The following is a 22,304-nucleotide window of genomic DNA, read 5'->3' as shown; positions in this document are numbered from 1 at the left end:
GGGCAGTCATAGAGGGTATAAAATAACCTTTCTTTTCTGCTCCGCAGAAAACTAATTCCTTATGGTATACATGACTTAAATCTCATCGTCATGATCCTTTGGCTTTAACCCTATTATAGCATTATAATGTTATGGGGTTTTTTTCTTTTTTTTGGGACAGAGTCTTGCTCTTGTTACCCAGATTGGAATGCAATGGCACGAACTTGGCTCACTGCAGCCTTCGCCTCCCAGGTTCAAGCCACTCTCCCACCTCAGCCTCCCGAGTAGCTGGGATTACAGGTGTTCTCCACCACACCTGGCTAATTTTTGTATTTTTAGTAGAGACGGGGTTTCACCATCTTGACCAGGCTGGTCTCGAACTCCTGACCTGTTGATCCATCCACCCAGCCTCCCAAAGTGCTGGGATTATAGGTGTGAGCCACCGCACCCAACCGTAATGTCATGTATTCTAAAACTGGCCCTCTTGTCTACCTACATAAAAACTCCTATTTATTTAGTGATAGGAAAATAGTTTATTTTTAAATTCCAGTGCCTACCCAGGTCCCAATATAGATGCTCAGTAACTATTCATTGAACCTCACTCTGGTGGTTTTAAAATATGTCCACAGTTCTTTGATACTCTTTCTTTCAAGAGGTGAAGCCCAATTCCGCTACAATCGAGTGTGGTTTAGATTAAGTGACTTACTTATGACAAATAGAACAGCAGAAATGACTTTCAAGACTAGGTCTTAAAAGGTATTAGAGCTCTCCTCTTGCTCTCTCTTGGATAACGTGCTCTAGGGGAAGCCTGCTGCTTTGTCATGAAGACACCCAATTAGTCCTACGGAGAGGTTCACATAGTGAGAAGCTGAAGCTTTTTTTCCAATAGACATATGAATGAACCATCTTGGAGGTTAATCCTTGAGCCTTGGTAAAGTCTTCAGGTGACTGCAGCCTTGACCAAGATCTAGATTGTAAAACATCCAGAACCAGAACAAACCTGCTAAGCCATTTCTAAAATCCAGACCCATAGAAAAAGTAATAATGTTTATCATTATTTTAAGTTGTCAAGTTTTAGGGCAGTTTCTTAAACAGCAATAGATAACTCATATACCTACTAGAACTGACACGCTAAATCATATTAGGTTTTGGAGCCTATCTTTTTCACTCCCTTTACTCCACTTCCCATTTTTTGCCACCTCCAGAAACTAGCAATTCCCTTTCTTCTTCCCTGGATGTTAAAAAGTCCTAACTAGGATATTTGAAAGTCTTTTTCCCCCAGTGGGCTCAAGAAAGAGATTCCTTAGGGGCAGATCCTTTTCTTCTTCTTCTTCTTCTTTTTTTTTTTTTGAGATGGAGTCTTGCTCTGTTGCCCAAGCTGGAGTGCAGTGGTGCGATCTCGGCTCACTGCAAGCTCCACCTCCCGGGTTCATGCCATTCTCCTGCCTCAGCCTCTGGAGTAGCTAGGACTACAGGCGCCCGTCACCATGTCTGGCTAATTTTTTGTATTATTAGTTGAGATGGGGTTTCACCGTGTTAGCCAGGATGGTCTCGATCTCCTGACCTTGTGATCCACCTGCCTCAGCCTCCCAAAGTGCTAGGATTACAGGCGTGAGCCACCGCACCTGGCCCCCTTATCTTCTTTTTGGTGTGACAGATGCTGGAGTAGATACTCTGGATCAGTTAGACTTCTCATCAGTCTCATGGATATCCACTGATTTTACTTACCTATCCATTTATTTGCCCAAGTGAATTTTAAGTAAGATCAGCAGAGCAGCTTGGAAAATGAAGGAAAGAAATCAGAAGCATAAATGCCACCCAAGCAGGTCTTTGGAGTATATGCACAAGTATTTCCAAATTTGTAACCAAAGGCAGGCAGGACTTGAACTTTGGTGATAGGTGGAGTACAGAGTTTTTGTTTGTTTGTTTGTTTGTTTGAGATGGGGTCTTGCTCTGTTGCCTAGGCTGGAGAGCAGTGGCACGATCTTGGCTCACTGCAACCTTCGCCTCCCAGGTTCAAGTGATTCTCATCCCTCAGCCACCTGAGTAGCTGGAATTATAGGTGTGTGCCATCATGCCTGGCTAATTTTTGTGTTTTTAGTAGAGACGGGGTTTTGGCATATTGGCCAGGCTGGTCTCGAACTCCTGACCTCAGGTGATCCACTTCCCTTGGCCTCCCAAAGTGCTGGGATTATAGGTGTGAGTCACCAACTCGGTCTGGAGCACAGAGTATTATTAATAAAATAAGTAGGTAAACAGCATGGTATGGTGGTGTGCACCTATGGTTCCAGCTACTCTGGAGGCTGAAGTAAGAGGATCACTTGAGCCCAGGAAGTCAAGGCTGCAGTGAATCATGATTGAGCCGCTACAGTCCAGCCTGGGCAACAGAGCAAGAACTTGTCTCAAAATAAAAATAATAAATAATCGTAATTTTAAAAAATAAAATAAGTAAGACTGGCATTGTGGGAGGTGTGAGAATGATATACATGATACCTTAGATGTTAGTTTATTTGAGAGTTTCCTTCCCATTCAGTTATACTTCCCAGCAGCTTTGGAATGGAGACCTAGAGACAATACATCCTTGTTTTACAGAACATTCTTTCACAGCGAGCTCCTAGCAGAGTCTGGTACAGAGTGGAGGGTGAGAAACTATTGCTGCTCAAAGGACTATCAGAAACTGTACATGACTTTGTGCATGGAATCCACTTTTCCTTCTCTAGGGATTTTGAAAGACAATGAATAAATAAAGAATGGCTCTGAACAATCAATGTAAGTAAAGAAACAGGAAATGTCATTTCTTAGCTTAATTTATCAACAAACATCTTAAATAGGAAAGAACGTGTATCACAACCCTAAGAAAATCCCTCTTTAATTTTTCCCTGACTATAATATTGCACATTAGGACAACAGCTTAAGGTACTTGACCCCTTTTTTTGGTTGGAAAACTACTCTCACTAGCGGGACTGGCATCTTGTTACGTTCCCTACCTGGTGTAAACACAAACTTGGCTACACTATAATATCTAATCCTGCAAGTCATTAATTAAATAAAAACAAATTAAACACAGTTAATATTTATATCATAAGATTATTGAGGATAAAATGAAATGATTTATATCTAGGGAAACATAAAAAATACCTAAATAAGTGGTACACTGGGGTCCTCTGAATTTGATCTTGAGTTGAATCGTGTCCTCCCTCCAAAAAAAAAGATATGTTGAAATCCTAATCCCTGGTAACTATGAATATGATCTTATTTGGAAAAGTCTTTGCAGATGTAATAAAGTTGAGATCATTAGGGTGGGTCTAAGGATTAAGATCCAATATGACTAGTATCCTTATAAGAGGGGAAGACAGACATGTGAAGATACAGGGACACAGGGAGAATACTATGTAAAGATGGGGGCAGAGATTGGATTGATGCATCTACAAGCCAAAGATTGCCAAGGATTGCCAGCTGTCACCAGAATCCAGGACAGAGGCATGGAACAGATTCTTCCTTAGAGACCTAAACATAAATAAACAATGCCAACCTCTTGATTTTAGATACCTTGCCTCCAGAGCTGCGAGAGAATAAATTTTGGTTGTTTTAACCCACCCAATTTTTGATTCTTTTTTATGGCAGCTCAAGGAAACAGATACATAAAGACTTGAGTGTAAAAATGGTTTATTTTGAAGGTGAGTCCAGGTACCATTGCTAGCAGGTGGGGTTGTGAGACCGGGAAGCAAAGGACACTAATAGAGTGTGCTGATGAATAGGATAACTCAATCTTTGGGAGACAAAGTGGAAGATGTCTCAGAGCAGGGGTCCCCAACCCCCGGACCACAGACCTATACCAGTCTGTGGCCTGTTAGGAACTGGGCTGTACACCAGGAGGTTAACGGCAGGAGAGTGACATTACTGCCTGAGCTTCGCCTCCTGTCCGATCAGTGGAGGCGTGAGATTCTCATAGGAGCTTGAAATCAATTGTGAATTGCACGTTCGAGGGATCTAGGTGGGACTCTCCTCATGAAAATCTAACTAATGCCTGATGATGTGAAGTGGAACAGTTTCTTCCTGAAACCATCCCCCACCCCGATCTGTGGAAAAATTGTTTTCCTCAAAACCCATCCCTCGTGCCAAAAAGGTTGGGGAGTGCTGCCTTAGAGGTGTTCTACCTCTGAGGATTAAGGACATTGGTATGTGTTTGTTATATTTGATTGGTATATTAGTTTTCTATGGCTGCTGTAACAAATTATCACAAATTCGTTGGCTTAAAACACAGAAATTTATTCTCTCACATTTCTAGAGGCTACAAGTCTGAACTTAGTATCACTGGACTGAGCTCTAGGGGAAAGTTTGTTCCTTGTCTCTTCCCCCTTCTGGTGGCTGCCAGAATTCCTTGACTTGTCTACATCACTCCAATCTCTGCCTATGTGGTCACATTGCCTTCTTGTCTGTCTGTGTGAAATCTCCTGTCTATCTCTTAAAAGGATCCATGTGGTTGCCCACCTGGATAATCTCTTCATCTCAAAATCTTTAACTTAATCACACCTTTGCCTGTATAAGTTAATAGTCATGTTTCCAGGGACTTGGCCTTCATATATTTGGAAGTCATTTTTCAGCCTACCACAATTGGTATAGTTATCCTTCAATTCCCGTTTTTTGTCGGTTGAAGGATGCTTCCAGTGGAAAAATCTGTGGCACTTCAGACCTTCCCTACAGGGGTCCAGAAAAAGTTCTTAAGTGAAAATTTGCAAGTGCTCAGAGGACTTTTTCAGCATGTATGGAACAGGAAGTGCTGAGGATATGTAGAGGGGACACCAACATTTGTGTAGGGCCCCAGGAGACCTCCCCCACAGCCCCTTGCGGCTTTCTTTCTGTGTCCTGAACAAAAAATCAGAGTGCCTTGACTGCTCTGTGACCTAGCCAGCTGCGTGTTCATCCCAGCAGGCTTCAACACAAAGTGGGGCCTTGAACAGTCCCAGGTACTGATAAAAGTAGCTAGGTTGTTGCCCAAATCACTGAAAGTACTGGCCCAGGCCCTGAGTCAAATACCTTAAACCCTTGTATAAACTCCTTACCCCGATCCCCTCACTGTGGACATACCTAGGTCCACACCCCTTTTCGCTTGCTGTCCATCATGAGGATTGCTATAGCACTCTGTAGATAAGTTCTCCTAACAATTGTTTTGGGTTGATTACCCTGGCATTTAATGCTTCTTTCTATGGAATCCCAAATGAGGGCCTTATCTCCAGACAGTTTAGGACACACCCTTGTGGGAACTTCCCTGCTTTTGTTTGTTTTTGAGATGGGGTCTTGCTCTGTTGCCCAGGCTGGAGTGCAGTGGTGAGATCATAACTCACTGCAGCCACAAATTCCTGGCCTGCCACTGCTTTTGGGGTGATTCAAGCTGTGGGTTCAGTGGGACAAAAATTCTGCTACATCATTATTCTAATGTTTGTTATTATTTTGGTTTTTGGTTAATAATTTTAATTTAATAATTAATTATAATTATTAGCTATCTTAACCTAATTTTCTGATGCACCACAATATAAATTATTTGCACTACCTGAGTGACCTTGCTTAGAACAAATGATCCCATCTACTTAAACTTTGTCCTTTCTGCTGGTCTCATTTAGATATACATTGCTCTATGACTTCCTCTAAAGCAGCTTTTCTTTATTTTTTAGCACCTATGTGATCTTTTCTATTATTCTCTATTTGGTCATTCATAATTATCTTTCTTAACTATACACACACACACACACACACACACAATTTCTCAACAATATTTTAACATTTTCAAAGGTAGAGACCATGATACATGTATTTTCAAATTCTTTTTTTTTCTTTTTCTTTTTCTTTTTTTTTTTTCTTTGCGATAGCCTCACTCTGTCGCCCAGGCTGGAGTGCAGTGGCACCCTCATAGCTCACAGTAACCTTGAACACTTGGCCTCAAACAGTCCTCCTGCCTTAGCCTCTCAAAGTGCTGGGATTACAGGCAGGAGCCACAATGCCTGGACAGTAATATCTAAATATTACTAAAATATTACAGTGACTTTTTTTTAGCTCTCTGATCTTATTTTTTTTTTCCCCCTTAATTGTCGCATTATCTCAAAGGTCTGAACAGAGATTCTAGACTCCTTCCCTCCCCTGGATTTTATTTTATTTTATTTTATTTTTGTTTTGTTTTTGTTTCCCCTGGATTTTAGCAAGGGAAACAGAAAGAGGCCTAGGCAGAGCCAAGCACTTCGATATAAGGGAGGACTGTATATTGTACAATTCTAGGGGCATCATTCACAGTTTATTTGTAAAGATAGCAAACTTTTTTTTTTTTGGCCTATGACAGTGAAGTGTCTTAAGGAAATGGAAGCTTTTTCTAATTTCCACAGGTCCCCTTTGGGTGAGCTGTAGGGCAGCCTGCCTGCCTCTTTCATGTCTAAGATGATTGACAGTGATAACATCCAATTACAACGTTTATTTTTTAATTTGTGATACTGAAGTGTGGGCTTCTTCTATTGCCAAACACTTATTACAAAGGGGCAAACATTCACATAGTCCCTTATTATGACTTATGTAACTTATCTTGTGGTACTGGAAAAAAAGAATCCTTATTATTGCATGTCCACTTAGTGACAATTTTCAAAACTGTTTATAGAAAATGGATTAATTATAATATGGCAAACGGCCAAGAAAGCCCTGGCTTGTTGACAAAGATCTCCAGAGTATTTGGGATTCTAGCTGTGGGTAAAAGAAAGAAATAGGGAATGTTAGAAGAGGTACAAGTGAAAAAAAACACAGTTCTTTTGAACATGGTAATGTGAAGTCCCATGGTTAGCAGGTAGAGCTGTCCAGGAGGCAGGTGGCTACAAGAATGAAGCTTGGGGAAAAAGTACGGGCTGGACAAAATCTCTTTGTAATAGGTAGATGGATGAAATCATGCTGGGAGAGCAAGTAGAGCAAGAAGAGTAGTACACAAGTGGGCCAAGAGTAGAACCCTGAGAGTCACCTACATTGAAGAGGCCTAAGGAGGAAGAAATGGAGGTAGGAGGAGAACTTGGGAAACAGGCTAATAGGAAAGCCAAGGGAATCAACATTCTAATGTGTGAAGGGAGATATGCATAGCATCAAAGGCAGCAGAGAGATCTAGTAAGGTTAAATGAGAAAGAAGTAATGTAATTCTGTACACAATTAGAAAAAACTCACAACAATTTGGAGGTTCTTGGTGGCCTTAATTAGATCAGTTTCAGTGGAATGTTATGGGCAAAGCCATGTAAGTTCTTAGCAGACTTCCCAAAAGTGCTAACAGGAATCTCCAGGTACAATCCCTATGATACCAGTTTGGGAAAGCCCAGTGACCCTTATCAGCTCAAGTGTCCAGGAAAGTTCTAAGGGATCTAAGAGGATCTGGAGTCCAAATGGGGCTTGGCAGTGGATTGAGTGAAGAAGAGATGACACAAAGGTGGACACACAGAATTAAGAAACCAGCAAGATTGCCGGGCGCGGTGGCTCACGCCTGTAATCCCAGCACTTTGGGAGGCTGAGGCGGGTGGATCACAAGGTCAGGAGATCGGGACCACGGTGAAACCCCGTCTCTACTAAAAATACAAAAAATTAGCCAGGCTTGGTGGCGGGCGCCTGTAGTCCCAGCTACTCGGGAGGCTGAGGCAGGAGAATGGCGTGAACCTGGGAGGCGGAGCTTGCAGTGAGCTGAGATCCCATCACTGCACTCCAGCCTGGGGGACAGAGCAAGACTCCGTCTCAAAACAAAAAACAAACAAAAAAAAGAAATCAGCAATATTAAATGGAATTAAAAGGAATCACATAAACTTCCATTTTTGAGTATTTTCAAATAACAGGCTGCTCAAATTCAAGATGGGAGAGATTTAGCTTGGCAACAATTGCTTTAAAATGATCCAGAGACTTTAGCTGATTGTAAACTTAAAATGGGCCAAGAGTATGACACAGTTCTTAAAAAAGCTAGCACATGCTGGGCATGGTGGCTCATACCTGTAATCCCAGCACTTTGGGAGGTTGACGTGGGAGGACTGTTTGAGCCCAGGAGTTTGAGACCAGTCTAGGCAATATAGCTAAGACCAAATCTCTACAAATAATGTAAATTAGCCGTGTGTGCCTGTAGTTTCAGCTATCCAGGAAGGTGAAGTGGAGGATCCCTTGAGCCTGGGAGGTTGAGGCTGTAGTGAGCTGAGAGGTGCCACTGCACTCCAGCCTGGGCAATAGGAAAAAAAAAAAAAAAGGCAATCTTTATATTGGAAAAAAAAAAAACACACAGCACAGGATTGGGCTATGACAATAGAGAAGAGAAAGTGGAGATGCAAAGAGAGTACCTTTTTCTGGAAGTAGGGACAAGTAGGAAAAGAGGCATATAAAAGAGCAATTAAAGGGAGATAAGTTTATTAGAAAAAAATCTTAAAAATGGAAGATATTTGAATATGTTTATAAGCTGAGGGGAAGGATCTATTAGAGAGGGAAATAACACAGGAAAGAAGGGATAATTAATGATACAAGAATCTGATGAAGCTGGGAGGAGTTGGTTTTGAACTGGAATGGGAATGCCTCATCCTTTTGGAGAGACTAGAATGAAGGCTGAAAGGATGGGAGTGACTGTAGATATGTTGATATGCTTGGGAGGGAATTCAGGCACTCCGGAAGGGCGCAGGCTGATGTTTTCCACTTGTTTGATGAAGTAATACACCAGACGGACAGGCTCTGCTGTTTCTGACACCGTGTGGAAGGAGACGGAGCAAGGAAGACCTTGGAAGGAAGGTTGAAAGAAGAGTGCCAGATGGACCTCGTGGTCTTTGTGGTGGGATCAGGAAATTGGTACTTTTTTCTCTGTCTTTCTAAGAGCAACACTATCCAAGAGGCTCAGAACCCCTTAGTTGCACTGCTGGCTTTTCCTACCTGCTCAGGACTGTGAGGCCAGACTGTGTCAGGGTCATGCTCAAAAATCATAGACTTAAAAAAACCCACAAAAAACTTGAAGTGGAATGTTTAAATTTATTGAGGAAAAAAAAGGCCTTGAGAGACAAGCATTTTGATACTCTTATTCTTCCAATCCATAAAACTTCCTGTAAAACATGAACGACTTTAGGCCAGGCGCGGTGGCTCACGCCTGTTATCCCAGCATCTTGGGAGGCTGATCACGAGGTCAGGAGATCGAGATCATCCTGGCTAACACGGTGAAACCTCGTCTCTACTAAAAATACAAAAAAAAATTAGCAGGGCGTGGTGGTGGGCGCCTGTAGTCCCAGCTACTCTGGAGGCTGAGACAGGAGAATGGCTTGAACCCGGGAGGCGGAGCTTGCAGTGAGCCGAGATTGTGCCACTGCACTCCAGCCTGGGCGACGGAGTGAGACTCCAGATATAGTTTTTCTTTTTTTTGAGACAGTCTTGCTCTGTCGCCCAGGCTGGAGTGCAGCGGTGTGATCTCGGTTCACTGCAACCCCCTCCTCCTCAGTTCAAGCGATTCTCCTGCCTCAGCCTCCTGAGTAGCTAGGGTTACAGGCGCACGCCACCATGCCTGGCTGACTTTTTGTATTTTTAGTGGAGACAGAGTTTCACCATGTTGGCCAGGCTGGTCTCGAACTCCTGACCTCAGGTGATCCACCCGCCTCGGCCTCCCAAAGTGCTGGGATTACAAGCGTGAACCACCGCACCCAGCCACGGATACAGTTCTTTATCAGACTAGTTAAAATTAAAGCAAAAAAAAAAAGCAAAATAAAACACTAAGAATCACAGACTTTTTAGTGACCGAGGCTGAAGCAATTGTTGCCAAGCTAAATCTCTCCCATCTTGAATTTGAGCAGCCTGTTATTTGAAAATACTCAAAAATGGAAGTTTATATGATTCTTTTTCTACAAGTTATATGATTCCTTTTCGCCGTTCTACAAACACGGCCAGAAGGTCCATCGAGAGGCAGGCATTACACAAAAGAAATAAGCTTCTTTCTGCCCTCAGGACTGTATGGAGGAAAAAGACTACCAAAATCAGTATCTACAACAGGATGAGATAAGCAACGTGAGGAGAGGCACAAAATGCCGTGAGGTGACTGAAAAAACCAAGTCCTCTCATTCTGAGAGGAGGAGCCCGATTTTCCCAAAGTTTTAAAAGAAATAAATAGGACAAGAGTCAAAGAATCACACTCGAAGAACTTTGTAAAGTGCGCCCTCCCGCCCAACTTCCCGCCTTTGGCGCCGACGACCATAGGGCCTTCACTCGTTCCAGTCTGCGCGCGCACGCCGGGGCGCAACCAGCCCAAAGCCGCAAGACCATCACCGCGAGAGGGCGCGAGCCCGAACCTGCCTACGGAAGTCCCGCCCTCACTTCCGGCGGCGGAGGATTGGGAGGGATTGAAGGTCGCTTCCGGCTTGGGAAGTGCGGGGCCATCGGCACGTGTGTCATTTCTCGGATTTCTGTATTAACCCTGCTTCTGGTGAACTTGTGTGGCCGGCATTCCTTTAAGGCCTAAGGATGAAGGCGGTAAGTGTCCTTGGAAGCCCGGTCCCCGCAGCCTAGGGCCCCTCCGGGTGATAGGGTCACTGCCTGAGTTAACTTTTAGGCAGGTTTTCACCCGTGTCTATGGGGCGGTGGTTCATAGACTGGGGGCTTTCTGGTCCTTACACCGAGCTCATCCTTGGTTACCCACTGTGTGCGCGCACGACTTCAGGGTATCACGAAGAGACTGGCACGGAGTTTTGCATCGGTGGGATTTCAGACTTGGAATTTTTCAAGACCGTCTTTCGAACTCGTTTTTCACAAATGAGAAGCAGGTTCCTGCCCTCAGCAAGTTTATGATATGAATCACGGTACCCATAAAGGGTAAAGAGACAGAAAAGCAAGTGATTTGCCCTGGTTCTAACAGAAAATAAGAGGTAGTCCTAGGGTTCAGGACTAGCTTTGGGATTTCTGAATGAGCAGTCACCGGCAAGAGAAGTGGAATCCAAAGATCCGAATTCAGTTTTGCCCTCCTTAGTTTATGGGTCCTTTTGGCAGCTTCATCAGTAATGTGAGGATAACAGCAGTCAGTACTCAACTAGGCATTTGGAGGTGATTTGTTGGAGCGCTTTGTAAATGACAGAATCGTAAATTAAGTTTTATTAAAGACAGCCAGCATTTTGCTTTGAATGTGTTAAACTACAGGTGTTAAACTAGCCTTGAATAGCCACTTACCGCTACTAGATCAGTGGTTCTTAACCTGCTTGGGGGTCGTAGAGCACTTTGAGTTGCTGTGGATTGGGGTCACAGAAAGACCTCAGGTTGAATAACTGATGCTGTAGTGCTCTTCTGTAGGATTAAAGCCATCGTTTGGTTTTAGCTCTTACCTGCAAGTCCATGGCTGTGGGACGTTAAAATTGTGGAATTGGTTTGATGAAATTTGTAATCAGTTCTCTTTAAGCTGATTTAAAAAATAAGTTTGTGGGTATGCAGTATTCTTTCTGTTGTTTTCTAGAGAAGAAATAAAAAACAGATCCCAAGCTTTCGCAAGTTAATAAAAACTAGTAAAGTCAAACTTGAAAACAAGCTAAAAAATAAGCAATTTAAACAACAAAGCACTCTCAAGAAGTACCGAAAAGAACAGAGGAAACTAAGGCAAGCGGTGAAAGATGCTGTGTCTAAGAAACCCATTCCATTGGAGAACCCAAAGGAAAAGCGACCAGGTAATTGTGAAAACATCATGTGCTCTGGTTTCCACTGATTTATTCTGAAGTGTTCTTCATGGAAATAACTTTGCTTTCTAATAATCGCTTTTCTTGTTCTCAGATCTTCCTAGAGTGGGTAAGGGTAGTAGTCCTATAGGACTGCTATAAAGCATGTATGCTTTATCACAGTCAGTATGAGAACACATTTCAGTACAGTATTCATTCAAGTTTCTGCTTTTAGTTTGTCTGGAAAGCAGATCTGAAGATGCAGTACTTGGGAAAACAAACTGAAAGTACTCTTGTGTATAAATGTTAGGCAGTGTGCCAGTGCTGCCACTTTCCCATTCACTAGCAGTTAGGTAAGAACATTGCTTGTCTCTGGTTCATTCTTCACAGTATTGCCAAGGTACACTTCTTTTCTAAACTTCTGACTTTCTTTTCATGTGGAAACTTGGGGTGAAATTGAGTTGTAATTGTCATGGTTATTTTGTAAAACTAAAAACTCTTAAGTACTCAAAACATGTAAGGAATATGACTTTTGAGTCAGGCTAGTTCAACAACTTTACTGGTACTTTTAGGGTATTCTTATTTGACTGTATCAGGTTATTAGGCAACTATTCAGTCTTCCCAGGTCCATCTTTAAAATTAATTAATTATTTTTTTTTTAAAAATAGACAAGGTCTTGTTCTGTCACTGAGGCTGGAGTGCAGTGTGCAAAAATAGCTCACTACAACCTTGACCTCCTGGGCTCAGGCGATCCTCCTGCTTCAGCCTCTGAAAGTGCTGGAATTGCAAGGGTGAGCCTCTGCACCCAGCTAAAGTTTTTTTTTTTTTTTTTCCCTAATTTTGTGGGTACATAGTAGGTGTATATATTTATGGGATACGTGAGATACTGTGATACAGGCATACAATGCATAATAATCACATCAGAGTAAATGTGGTATCCATCACCTTAAGCATTTATCTTTGTGTTACAAACAATTCAGTTATACTTTTTTAGTTATTTTAAAACATACAGTAAATTATCGTTGACTATAGCCACCCTACCTATCAAATACTAGATCTTATTCTATCTAAGTGTATTTTTGTACCCGTTAACAATCCCTACTCCCATTTCCTCCAACTGCCTTTCCCAGCCAATGGTAACCATCATTCTACTCTCTTCATGAGTTCAGTTGTTTTAATTTTTAGCCACCACAAGTAAGTGAGAACATGTGAAATTTGTCTTTCTGTGCCTGGCTTATTTAACTTGGCATAATGGCCTCAGTTTCATCGCTGTTGTTGCACACAGGATCTCATTCTTTCTTGTGACTGAATAAGACTACATTGTGTACATGTACCATACTTTCTTTTTTTGTTGTTTGAGACGGAGTCTCTCTCTGTCGCCAGGCTGGAGTGTAGTGGCTTGATTCCGGCTCACTGCAACCTCCGACTCCCCGATTCAAGTGTTTCTCCTGCCTTAGTCTCCCGAGTAGCTGGGATTACAGGCATGCGCCACCACGCCCAGCTAATTTTTGTATTTGTAGTAGAGCCGGGGTTTCACCATGTTGGCCAGGATTGTCTCGATCTCCTGACCTCGTGATCCACCTGCCTCGGCCTCACAAAGTGCTGGGATTACAGGCATGAGCCACCGCGCCCGGCCCCATGTTTTCTTTATCCATTCATCTGTTCATGAACACTTAGGTTTCCAAATCTTGGCTCTTGTGGATAGTGCTGAATGAACATGGGAGTGCAGATATCTGTTTGGTATACTGATTTCTTTTTTTGGGTACATGCCTAGCAGTGGGTGGGATCGTAGGATTATATAGTAGTTCTGTTTTTAGTTTTAGTTTTTTGAGGAACTTCCAGACTTTTCTCCATAGGGGTTGTGCTAATTTACATTCCCACCAACAGCGTATGAGGGTTCCCTTTTCTCTGTATCCTTGCCAGCATTGTTACTGCCTGTCATTGGATAAAAGCCTTTTTAACTAGGATGAGATGATATCTCATTGTAATTTTGATTTGCATTTCCCTGATCATCAGTGATGTTGAGCACCTTTTCATATACCTGTTTGCCATTTGTATGTCTTCTTTTGAGAAGTGTCTATTCATATCTTTTGCCTATTTTTTAATGGGATTATTAAATTTGGAAGGCTCATTTAAAGTAGATAGGAGTGCCATTCTGTGCAGTGTGTACATTTATATAGCAAGATTTACTAGATTTTTTTTTCTTTGGAGACGGAGTTTTGCTTTTGTTGCCCAGGCTGGAGTTCAGTGGCACGATCTCTGCTCACTGCAATCTCTGTCTACTGGGTTCAAGTGATTCTCCTGCCTCAGCTTCCCAAGTAGCTAGGATTACAGGCATGCGCCACCATGCCCGGCTAATTTTTTGTATTTTTAGTAGAGATGGGGTTTCACCATGTTGGCCAGGCTGGTTTTGAACTCCTCGCCTCAAGCAATCCACCCGTCTCAGCCTCCCAGCGTGCTAAGATTACAGATGTGAGCCACTGCACGCGGCCAAGATTTATGAGTTTTAATGGGTCAGGAAGAATTGTAAGTTCTACTAGGAAAGACGCTAAGATTGTTTTATTCATACTTGAATCCTCAGCACTTCAAACAGTGCCTGGCACTTAGCTGACTTTTTTTTTTTTTTTTTTTTTTAAATAAAAAATAAAAGGAGATGGAGAAAGAGAGTGAGCAGAAAGAGAAGTTAGAATGATCTGTAGTTGGGATTTTGTTAGATGTGAGTGCCTGAAGTGTTGAAAGAAAAATAGTTGAGGATATTGGCAAGAGCGTGGTTGAAGTGATAATCTTGCAATCTAAGTGAGGGAGTGAAGACAGAACACACTGGTAGATAGAAAGTGGAGTGGTCAGTGGATTGAAAGGTTATATAGTTGGTTAAGGAAGAAGTATTGTGGAAGTAACTGAATGGGAGCTGGAAGGACAAAAGCTTGTGGTCAGAGAGAGAAGTGAGCACCAGGGTTTGGAATGTGGCCATTGGAGGGGCTGGCTGAAATGGAATACGAAGTGAAAGTAATTGGAGATGAGAAGGAGCTGAGGGGCTAAGTCATTGGCTCTCGACGCCCTGAAAGGCATTTCAGAGTGTGTGGAGACATTTAGTTTTTGGTTGTTACAATAACCTGAGAATGCTATTGGCATTTAGATTGCAGGAGTCAGAGATGCTAGCATTTTTCCAGGTTCAGAACACCCCAGTACGATAAATAATTGTTTGCCTAGCATGTCAGTAGTGCTTCCATTTAGAAACACTGGGCTCAGCTGGGAGCCATGGCCCATGCCTGTAATTCCAGCATTTTGGGAGGCTGGAGTGGGAGGATTGCTTCAGAAAGCATAAACTTTTCCTGTTTAAACCCAATATGCAGAGAGATCTACATCTCTGATACTTGTTTCTAATTTTTCTTTGTGTGTGTGTGGTACAGGTAAAAGGATTGAGAGGGAAGAAGAGGAAGAAGAAGCCCTTCCTTTAGATATGATGGATGAAGATGACTTACAGTTAATGAAGGATTTAGGACAAAGAGCATCTTTTCTAACAAGAGATCTTTCTTCTAGGTAATACTTCATGTGGGTTATAATCATTCATATCCATATACTGTTAAAAACTTGGTTCTGAATTTCACTTAGGTGGTTCAAGGTGTTTACGTTTGAGCACAATGTTTACAAAGAATAAACTATTATTTAGCTTATTTCCTAAATAAAGGAGGTTCATGTATAAGACAAGCTGATTTCATTTAATGTACATCTTTCTTTTGCGTCTGAATAGTGAAGTAGAGTGAATGGGGGAAGAATGCTGTTCTCATTTTGAGGTGTTGGCAGAATAGTTCTGAGTTCTTTATGGCTATGATCTCACTTAATCCTCATTACCCTGCTAGGTAGTTCTTATTCCCACTTTCAGAGAGGAAACTGATGGTTCCTTGCAGTCACAAGTATCTGGAATTTAAACTTGGACCTTTTTTTTAACTCCAAAGTCTGTGGTATACTCCAGAGATTTTGGGAAAGTAAGAGTCACACTTGGTTCTATGGACTGTTCTTGAGAAATAATCTGCTGTAACTTTCACCTATATTTTGCATCTAGAGGGAAAACTAGATGTAGCCAGAGTTAGAGTCTGCGTGGTAGGCTGTTTACCCATTTCATTTATTCATTTGCTGTTTGAGTGCCTGCTATGTGCCAGACACTGGCCTAAGTGCTAATATCCATATACCTATTGAAAGTTGGCTGGTGGTTTATTTTTCTGTACTTTTGAAATGATAGGTCTCTAGATACCTTTTTAGATCTATTAAGACTGAAAATTGATCTTTTTTTCCCCTGCAGTGAGCCTGTTCATGCGAAGAAACGGAAGCATGAACGCATTATAGATAAATATGAAAAAATACCAAGAGCTCTGCAAACTGCACCAGAGAAGGAACTGATTCATTTGCTTCCTATCAAAGATGAAAGTGGTATAATCCCACAGACTAGGGAGAAGCCAGGTGAATTTAATAAGCTAGTAATACTAGTTGAACTTTTACCCCCTTACTGCTATAACGTGTTTTTTTTCACTCAAAATTTAATTTTAGTTTGATTTTACCCATATCTGCAAAATATTCAATTAGTCTTATAGCAAGCTTGATGATTTGGGCCAGAATTATAGATGATTATCTCAGGTATCAATTTGTACTGTGAGGACAACTTAAGCTACAAGGTTCAGGTGATTTTCTTTTCACTAAATTTTGTTGTTTCTGAAACTAGAGCATATTAACTGTTCTTGGTTAGCTTTCTTTTTTAATATATCTTTCATATGTGAAATAAAACAGAAAAGTTCAGATATCAAAGATGTGAAGTTACGTGGTTTATAACAAAGTGCATACCTATAAAACTACCATCCAGACAAGAAAAAAAACTACTACTAGCTTCTAGAAACCTCCCTTGTGCTCACCTCAATCACTAATTGCTCTCTTCCCATAAAAGTAATTGTTATCCTGAGTTTTATCGTAATCACCTCCTAGCATTTCTTTAGTTTTACCACTGAAGTATATATCACAGTTTTAATACACATGTTTTCCATATAGTTACTGATAGTAACAAAGATGAAGAGGATCAAGAAGAAGAGAGGGAACTTGAGGAAGGTAATATGTCTTTACAGTTACTAAATTGTGAATTGAGAAGTAGTTTTTTTGCTTAATAGTAAATGTGAGTTAATTTTAGATAAAATCTGGAAGGTACATTTTGGAGTACTGCTCATTTCAAGGTCATTTTGAATATTTTTCCACATTTGAAAGCTTCATCTTGTGGAATTATGAATAGATTCTTTGTTTTTTTAATTATGGAAAATTTTACACAATCATATTTGTAGTATCTAGGCATACATGAAGTGTGTCTTGTTAATTATTACTGTTCTGAATTCCTTTTAATTGTAAGAGAAAGACTAACTTACAAATAACTGTTAACTTTTTAGCCTTAAATTACAAAAGCGATTCTGTAGTGTGAAGTCATTTTGGTTTGTTTTTAGCGCAATTATGCTTGTGTATGTTTCATATAATTGAATGTCAGTTTCTGTTATCTAGGACAGTTTAATCAAAGTTGAACTGAAATAATGCATTTTATTGTTTGAAATTATATTAGTTTGGAATTTGTGACAGAACAATCTAGTTAAATTTTACTTTTGCTTAGCAGACCTCATTAATAGCAAAAATGAATTACAGGTCAACTGTTTAACTGTTTGCAGTCACCCATCATAAAACCATTACAGATTATGCTAGTGTTGATTAAATCTAGTTCCCTATGAATTTCTTAAGGCGGACATGTTTTTCTGTAGCCCAAAACTATGAAGTGTTAGTTTGTGTAAAGTAATATATAGTGTTGAAAACAAAGAAGAATATTCTGTACTTAAAAAGAGACTAAATCAGATTATCCTATTCATTAATTAATAAGAATTATTTTGGGCTTATTAGCATAGAAGCTAAGAATATGAGATCTAAGCTGGTTGCACTGGCTCATGCCTGTAATCCCAGCCCTTTGGGAGGCTGAGGCAGGAGGATCACCTGAGCCCAGGAGTTCGAGACCAGTCTGGGCCACATGGTGAAACCCCATCTCCACAAAAAATACAAAAATTAGCTGGATATAGTGGCTCACAGCTATGGTCTCAGCTACTGGGGAGGCTGAGGTGGGAGGATCATTTGAGCCTGGGAGGTGGAGGCTGCAGTGAGCTGTGATAGTGCCACTGTATTCCAGCCTAGGTAACAAGTGAGACCCTGTCTTTTAAAAAAAAAAAAAAAAAAAAAAAAAAAAGCTCTAGAATCAGACTGCCTGAGTTTGAATCCTATTTCCCTTTGGTTTATGAGCTTAGCCAAGTTATTTTCTCTTCCTTTGCTTCAGTTTTCTCATCTATAAAAGGGAGCTAATGATAGTACCTGTATTGTTGAGGAGATGATGTGTAGTAATAAAGGCAAAATTCTTAGCTATCATCATTATTATTACTATAAAATATTAAGATTCTTGGACACTTGTAAGTAGAGGAATATGTAAGGGAACATCTAATCTGTTTTAGAGATCACTGAAGATCCTATTCAAGAGCTGACCATAGAAGAACATTTGATTGAGAGAAAGAAGAAATTACAGGAGAAGAAGATGCATATTGCAGCCTTGGCATCTGCCATATTATCAGATCCAGAAAGTAATGTAGGTGGCATTAATTTCTTTAGGCTTTTTATATTAGGTATGGTGTAAATGCCTAATATTTTAAGATTCCCTTGTTACCTGTAAGCATACACTAAAAGGAAAAGCATTAACTAAACATAGTAGCTGGGTTAGAGTAAGAGAGTCGACAGAATCTTAGCTTAATGCTATGTCTGGACTTAATTTCTTTTGTAATCCTAGAAAAGTTACTTAAATTCTCTGAATCTTATTCTCTTCATCTTCTTATATGAAAATATTGGACATGTTATAACTCTAAAAATATTTAATTCTATAAAATTGTATTAGGGAGGAGGAACCTGTTTGCAAATTTGCTTGACTAACCTGTGGAGTTTTTAAAAACGAGCGCGCTACAGGGAAGTGTATGGAATTAGTTCAGGAATATTTGTAAGTTGAAAATATTTTAAGTGAACTAGAGCCAAAGTTAAAAGTGTTATTGTGCCATGTGTATAGTGGTGAGTTAGTGATGGTTATAACACATGAACTAGAGAAATCTGAGGTTTAATCTTGGCCCTGATAAGTACTATCTGTGAGACTTTGGGTAAGTTATTTATCCAAGACTCTTTCATCTCTAAAAAAGGACAGTATCTTTTTCAAAACTTTGTGGTGAGGGTTATATGAAATATACATGAAGTCATATAAAATGATACTATTATTATTGTTATGTTGGTGTCCCCGGCATACTATTATAACAAGTATTTGTGTATCAAATGATTTACATTTGTGGAAACAAATTTCATGTGGGAATGCTTTAGAGTAGTGTTTGTCCTTTTCTAATAAAGTGAGGGGAAGATCTAGAGCAGAATTAGGGAAGAGAGATTTGGAATATTTCTTATTTGTATTCTCTCGATTATTACAAAACCATAGGCATAAGAGATTGATCTAATTTTACAGCTGGAAAATTGAACATTAAAAAACCCAAGTGATTTGTTCCAGATTTTAACAGCCACTGAATTGGAACCCAGATCTTCTACTCAGGAACCTATGCTCACAGGCAATAGTAGTTTATCAAAGCAATCAAAACCACGTTTTGCATTATGCCATAGAAATTATCTTTGAAGCTAAAGTTAATGTGGCTATATTATATGTAATTCCTGATTAATTCATGTGTATGATATATTTGGTTAATGTATATAACATTTTAGTATATTTTGAAAAGTGTTTTTAGAAAAATAGGAGACATGTACTTTAGGAAAATCCAGCTAAAAAGAATTTCCCAAAATAGCTAAATAATAAATTTAAACTAGTTTTTTAAGGTCTATATTTTTCAAAGTATATAACAAAAATATGATTACTGATATAGTTTGGATGTGTGTCCCCTCCAAATCTTATGTTGAAATATGATCTCTGATGTTGGAAGTGGGCCTGGTGGGAGGTGTTTAGATCATAGGGGTGGATCCCTCATGAATGACTTGGTGCCATCCTTGTGGTAACAAGTGACTTCTCACTCTGGTAGTTCATGTGAGAGCTGGTTGTTTAAAAGAGCCTAGCACCTCCCCTATCTTTCCTGTGACATCCTGGCTCCCGGTTTGCCTTCTACCTTGTTCGTAAGTTTCCTGAGGCCTCACTAGGAATAGAGGCTGGCACCAAGCTTCCTCTATAGCCTGCAGAACTATGAGCCATAATAAACCTCTTTTCTTTGTAAATTACCCAGCCTCAGGCATTTCTTTCTAGCAACACAAGAATGGACTAATACAATTACCTTGTAACTTTATCAACTTATCTCTTGGTAAAGTGAGCAGTGTCTGGAGTTTGGTGAGGCTTGACTAGACTTGGAGTCATTGTGTGAATTCTGCTTATTTTGCCGGATGTGGGGCTGTTTTTTGTTCATAATTGTTTTGCCATGATTTCTCCAGCTTTATAAGCTATTTCTTTAACAGATTAAAAAATTGAAAGAATTACGTTCTATGCTGATGGAACAAGATCCTGATGTGGCTGTTACTGTTCGAAAGCTAGTAATTGTTTCTCTGATGGAGTTATTTAAAGATATTACTCCTTCATATAAAATCCGGCCCCTCACAGAAGCAGAAAAATCTACTAAGGTAATGCTAGATTGCTAGATATAATTACTATCTAAAATAACTGAACGTTTTGGAGAGATAGACTCTTTTTTTTTGAGACAGAGTTTTACTCCGTTGCCCAAACTGGAGTGCAGTGGCGTGATCTTGGCTCACTGCAACCTCTGCCTTCCCGGTTCAAGCGATTCTCCTGCCTCAGCCTCCTGAGTAGCTGGGATCACAGGCATGCGCCACCAGGCCCAGCTAATTTTTGTGTTTGTAGTAGACGGGGTTTTTCCACGTTGGCCAGGCTGGTCTCAAACTCCTGACCTCAGGTGATCCACCTGCCTCTGCCTCACAAAGTGCTGAGATTACAGGCATGAGCTGCCGCACCCGGCCTAAGCAACTGCTGCATTTTTTTTTAATAGTACTGGGTGTACACTAGACAACCATATTTTATACTAATTTTGGGGTTTTAATATTCTGATTTTAAAAAATGATTGACCTTTTTGGTCTTTTCAGACCCGAAAAGAAACACAGAAGTTAAGAGAATTTGAAGAAGGCCTGGTTAGCCAGTACAAATTTTATTTGGAAAATCTGGAACAAATGGTTAAAGGTATATTAAATGTATCTTAAAAGTATGTAGCGTACATAGCCTTGATCATGAAGGTGAATTCTGTACAGTGTTCTGTGTTGTGTAGTGAGAGGCAGGTATGATCAGGAACAGAGTCTAGAGTCAGACTTCCAGGGGTCAAAGCCTGGCTCCACCACTTACTACCTATGTGATGGGAAAATTACATAGTCTTTCTGTGTCTCAGTTTTTGTCTATAAAATGGAAATAATTATAGCACTCACCTTCCAGGATTATTGTAAGAAGTAACTGAGTTTGTAGATATGAGGTGCTTAAAACAGTGCCTAGCATGTGCTATATACTATATTTTATCAACTATTAGTATTATTGCTGCAGTTTTTAGTAAGCAGTTGTATTTTTGTTGACAATGCTTTTAACAAAATATGTTATGAACAGTTGGGATTTATTCTGCTGTTTTCTATTTGGAGGCATGGTAGTCAGGGAAGAACGATAACTAGAGGCCAGGTGTGGTGGGTCACACCTGTAACCCCAGTGCTTTTGAAGACCGAGGCAAGAGGATTGCTCCAAGCCAGGAGTATTGCTCCACGCCAGGAGTTTTGCTCCACGCCAGGAGTTTGAGACCAGCCTGAGGAATGTAGTGAGACTCCTGTCTCTAAAAAAAAAAAAAAAAAAAATTAGGCATGATGGCCCAGGCCTATAGAGCCCCAGCTACTGGAGATCTGAGCTGAGAGGATGACTTGAGTCCAGAGGTTTGAGCTTGCAGTGAGCTATGATTATGCCACTGCCCTGTAGTCTGGGCGATAGAGTGAGACCCTGTCTCAAAAGAAATGAATAAATAAATAGAAGGATAACTAGAAATGGATATTTGCATGCCTTGAAAATAGGTTTATGAGTCAATTATTTGGCATCCCAAATAAACTCTTAAACTCTTTTTCTTCAGAAAAGGAAGGACATAGAAAAAATAAGGGTAGGAATAGGGAAGATAGTTGGTTGCCTAGGCCAGGTGCTTTCATTTGGCCTAATTGGCTCATTTACCCAGCTTATTTAGTAAGGATCACCCATTGCTATGAGCTGGAACAGGACCACTGAATCCTGTTGGCCTAATAAGGGCATAAAGGTAGTGGAGCATAGTGGGGTGGGGGTGGGTGGTATGGATATTGCTTCTATGTTCTGGTGTTCCAGCTGGCACCCTATTAGCATTTGTTTTTCCAGTGAGAGGGCCTTTGAGTTTTTCTTTTGTTTTTGAATTTCTGAACTGTTTGGAAAGCTGGGAACTTTGTGTAACCATCTCTGTCTGATAGAACTATAACATGAGCCACATATGTCATTTAAAAAAAATACACACTAAAAAGCAATGACATTAATTTTAACAGAACATTATATATATTCAGATTATCATTTCAACATGTAATCAGTTTTAAAAA

At 40.4% G+C, this 22,304-nt stretch overlaps 1 protein-coding gene across 1 annotated transcript in view; it reads left to right on the top strand.

Moving 5' to 3' along the window:
* Window positions 1-10,318: 10,318 nt before the first annotated feature.
* The window catches only part of NOC3L (NOC3 like DNA replication regulator), a 29,482-nt gene continuing 17,496 nt past the window's right edge, over window positions 10,319-22,304 (top strand). The window contains exons 1-8 of the mRNA XM_025396384.1: window positions 10,319-10,464; window positions 11,435-11,642; window positions 15,041-15,170; window positions 15,931-16,088; window positions 16,668-16,724; window positions 18,146-18,276; window positions 20,172-20,333; window positions 20,811-20,904. Of these exons, the coding sequence (XP_025252169.1) occupies window positions 10,456-10,464; window positions 11,435-11,642; window positions 15,041-15,170; window positions 15,931-16,088; window positions 16,668-16,724; window positions 18,146-18,276; window positions 20,172-20,333; window positions 20,811-20,904 (949 nt within the window). The 5' untranslated portion in view covers window positions 10,319-10,455. The remainder of the gene's footprint in view (window positions 10,465-11,434; window positions 11,643-15,040; window positions 15,171-15,930; window positions 16,089-16,667; window positions 16,725-18,145; window positions 18,277-20,171; window positions 20,334-20,810; window positions 20,905-22,304) is intronic.

The sequence above is a fragment of the Theropithecus gelada genome, chromosome 9 (assembly GCF_003255815.1).
Source record: "Theropithecus gelada isolate Dixy chromosome 9, Tgel_1.0, whole genome shotgun sequence".
NCBI lineage: Eukaryota > Metazoa > Chordata > Mammalia > Primates > Cercopithecidae > Theropithecus > Theropithecus gelada.
This window is presented reverse-complemented; position numbering and strand designations above follow the sequence as displayed.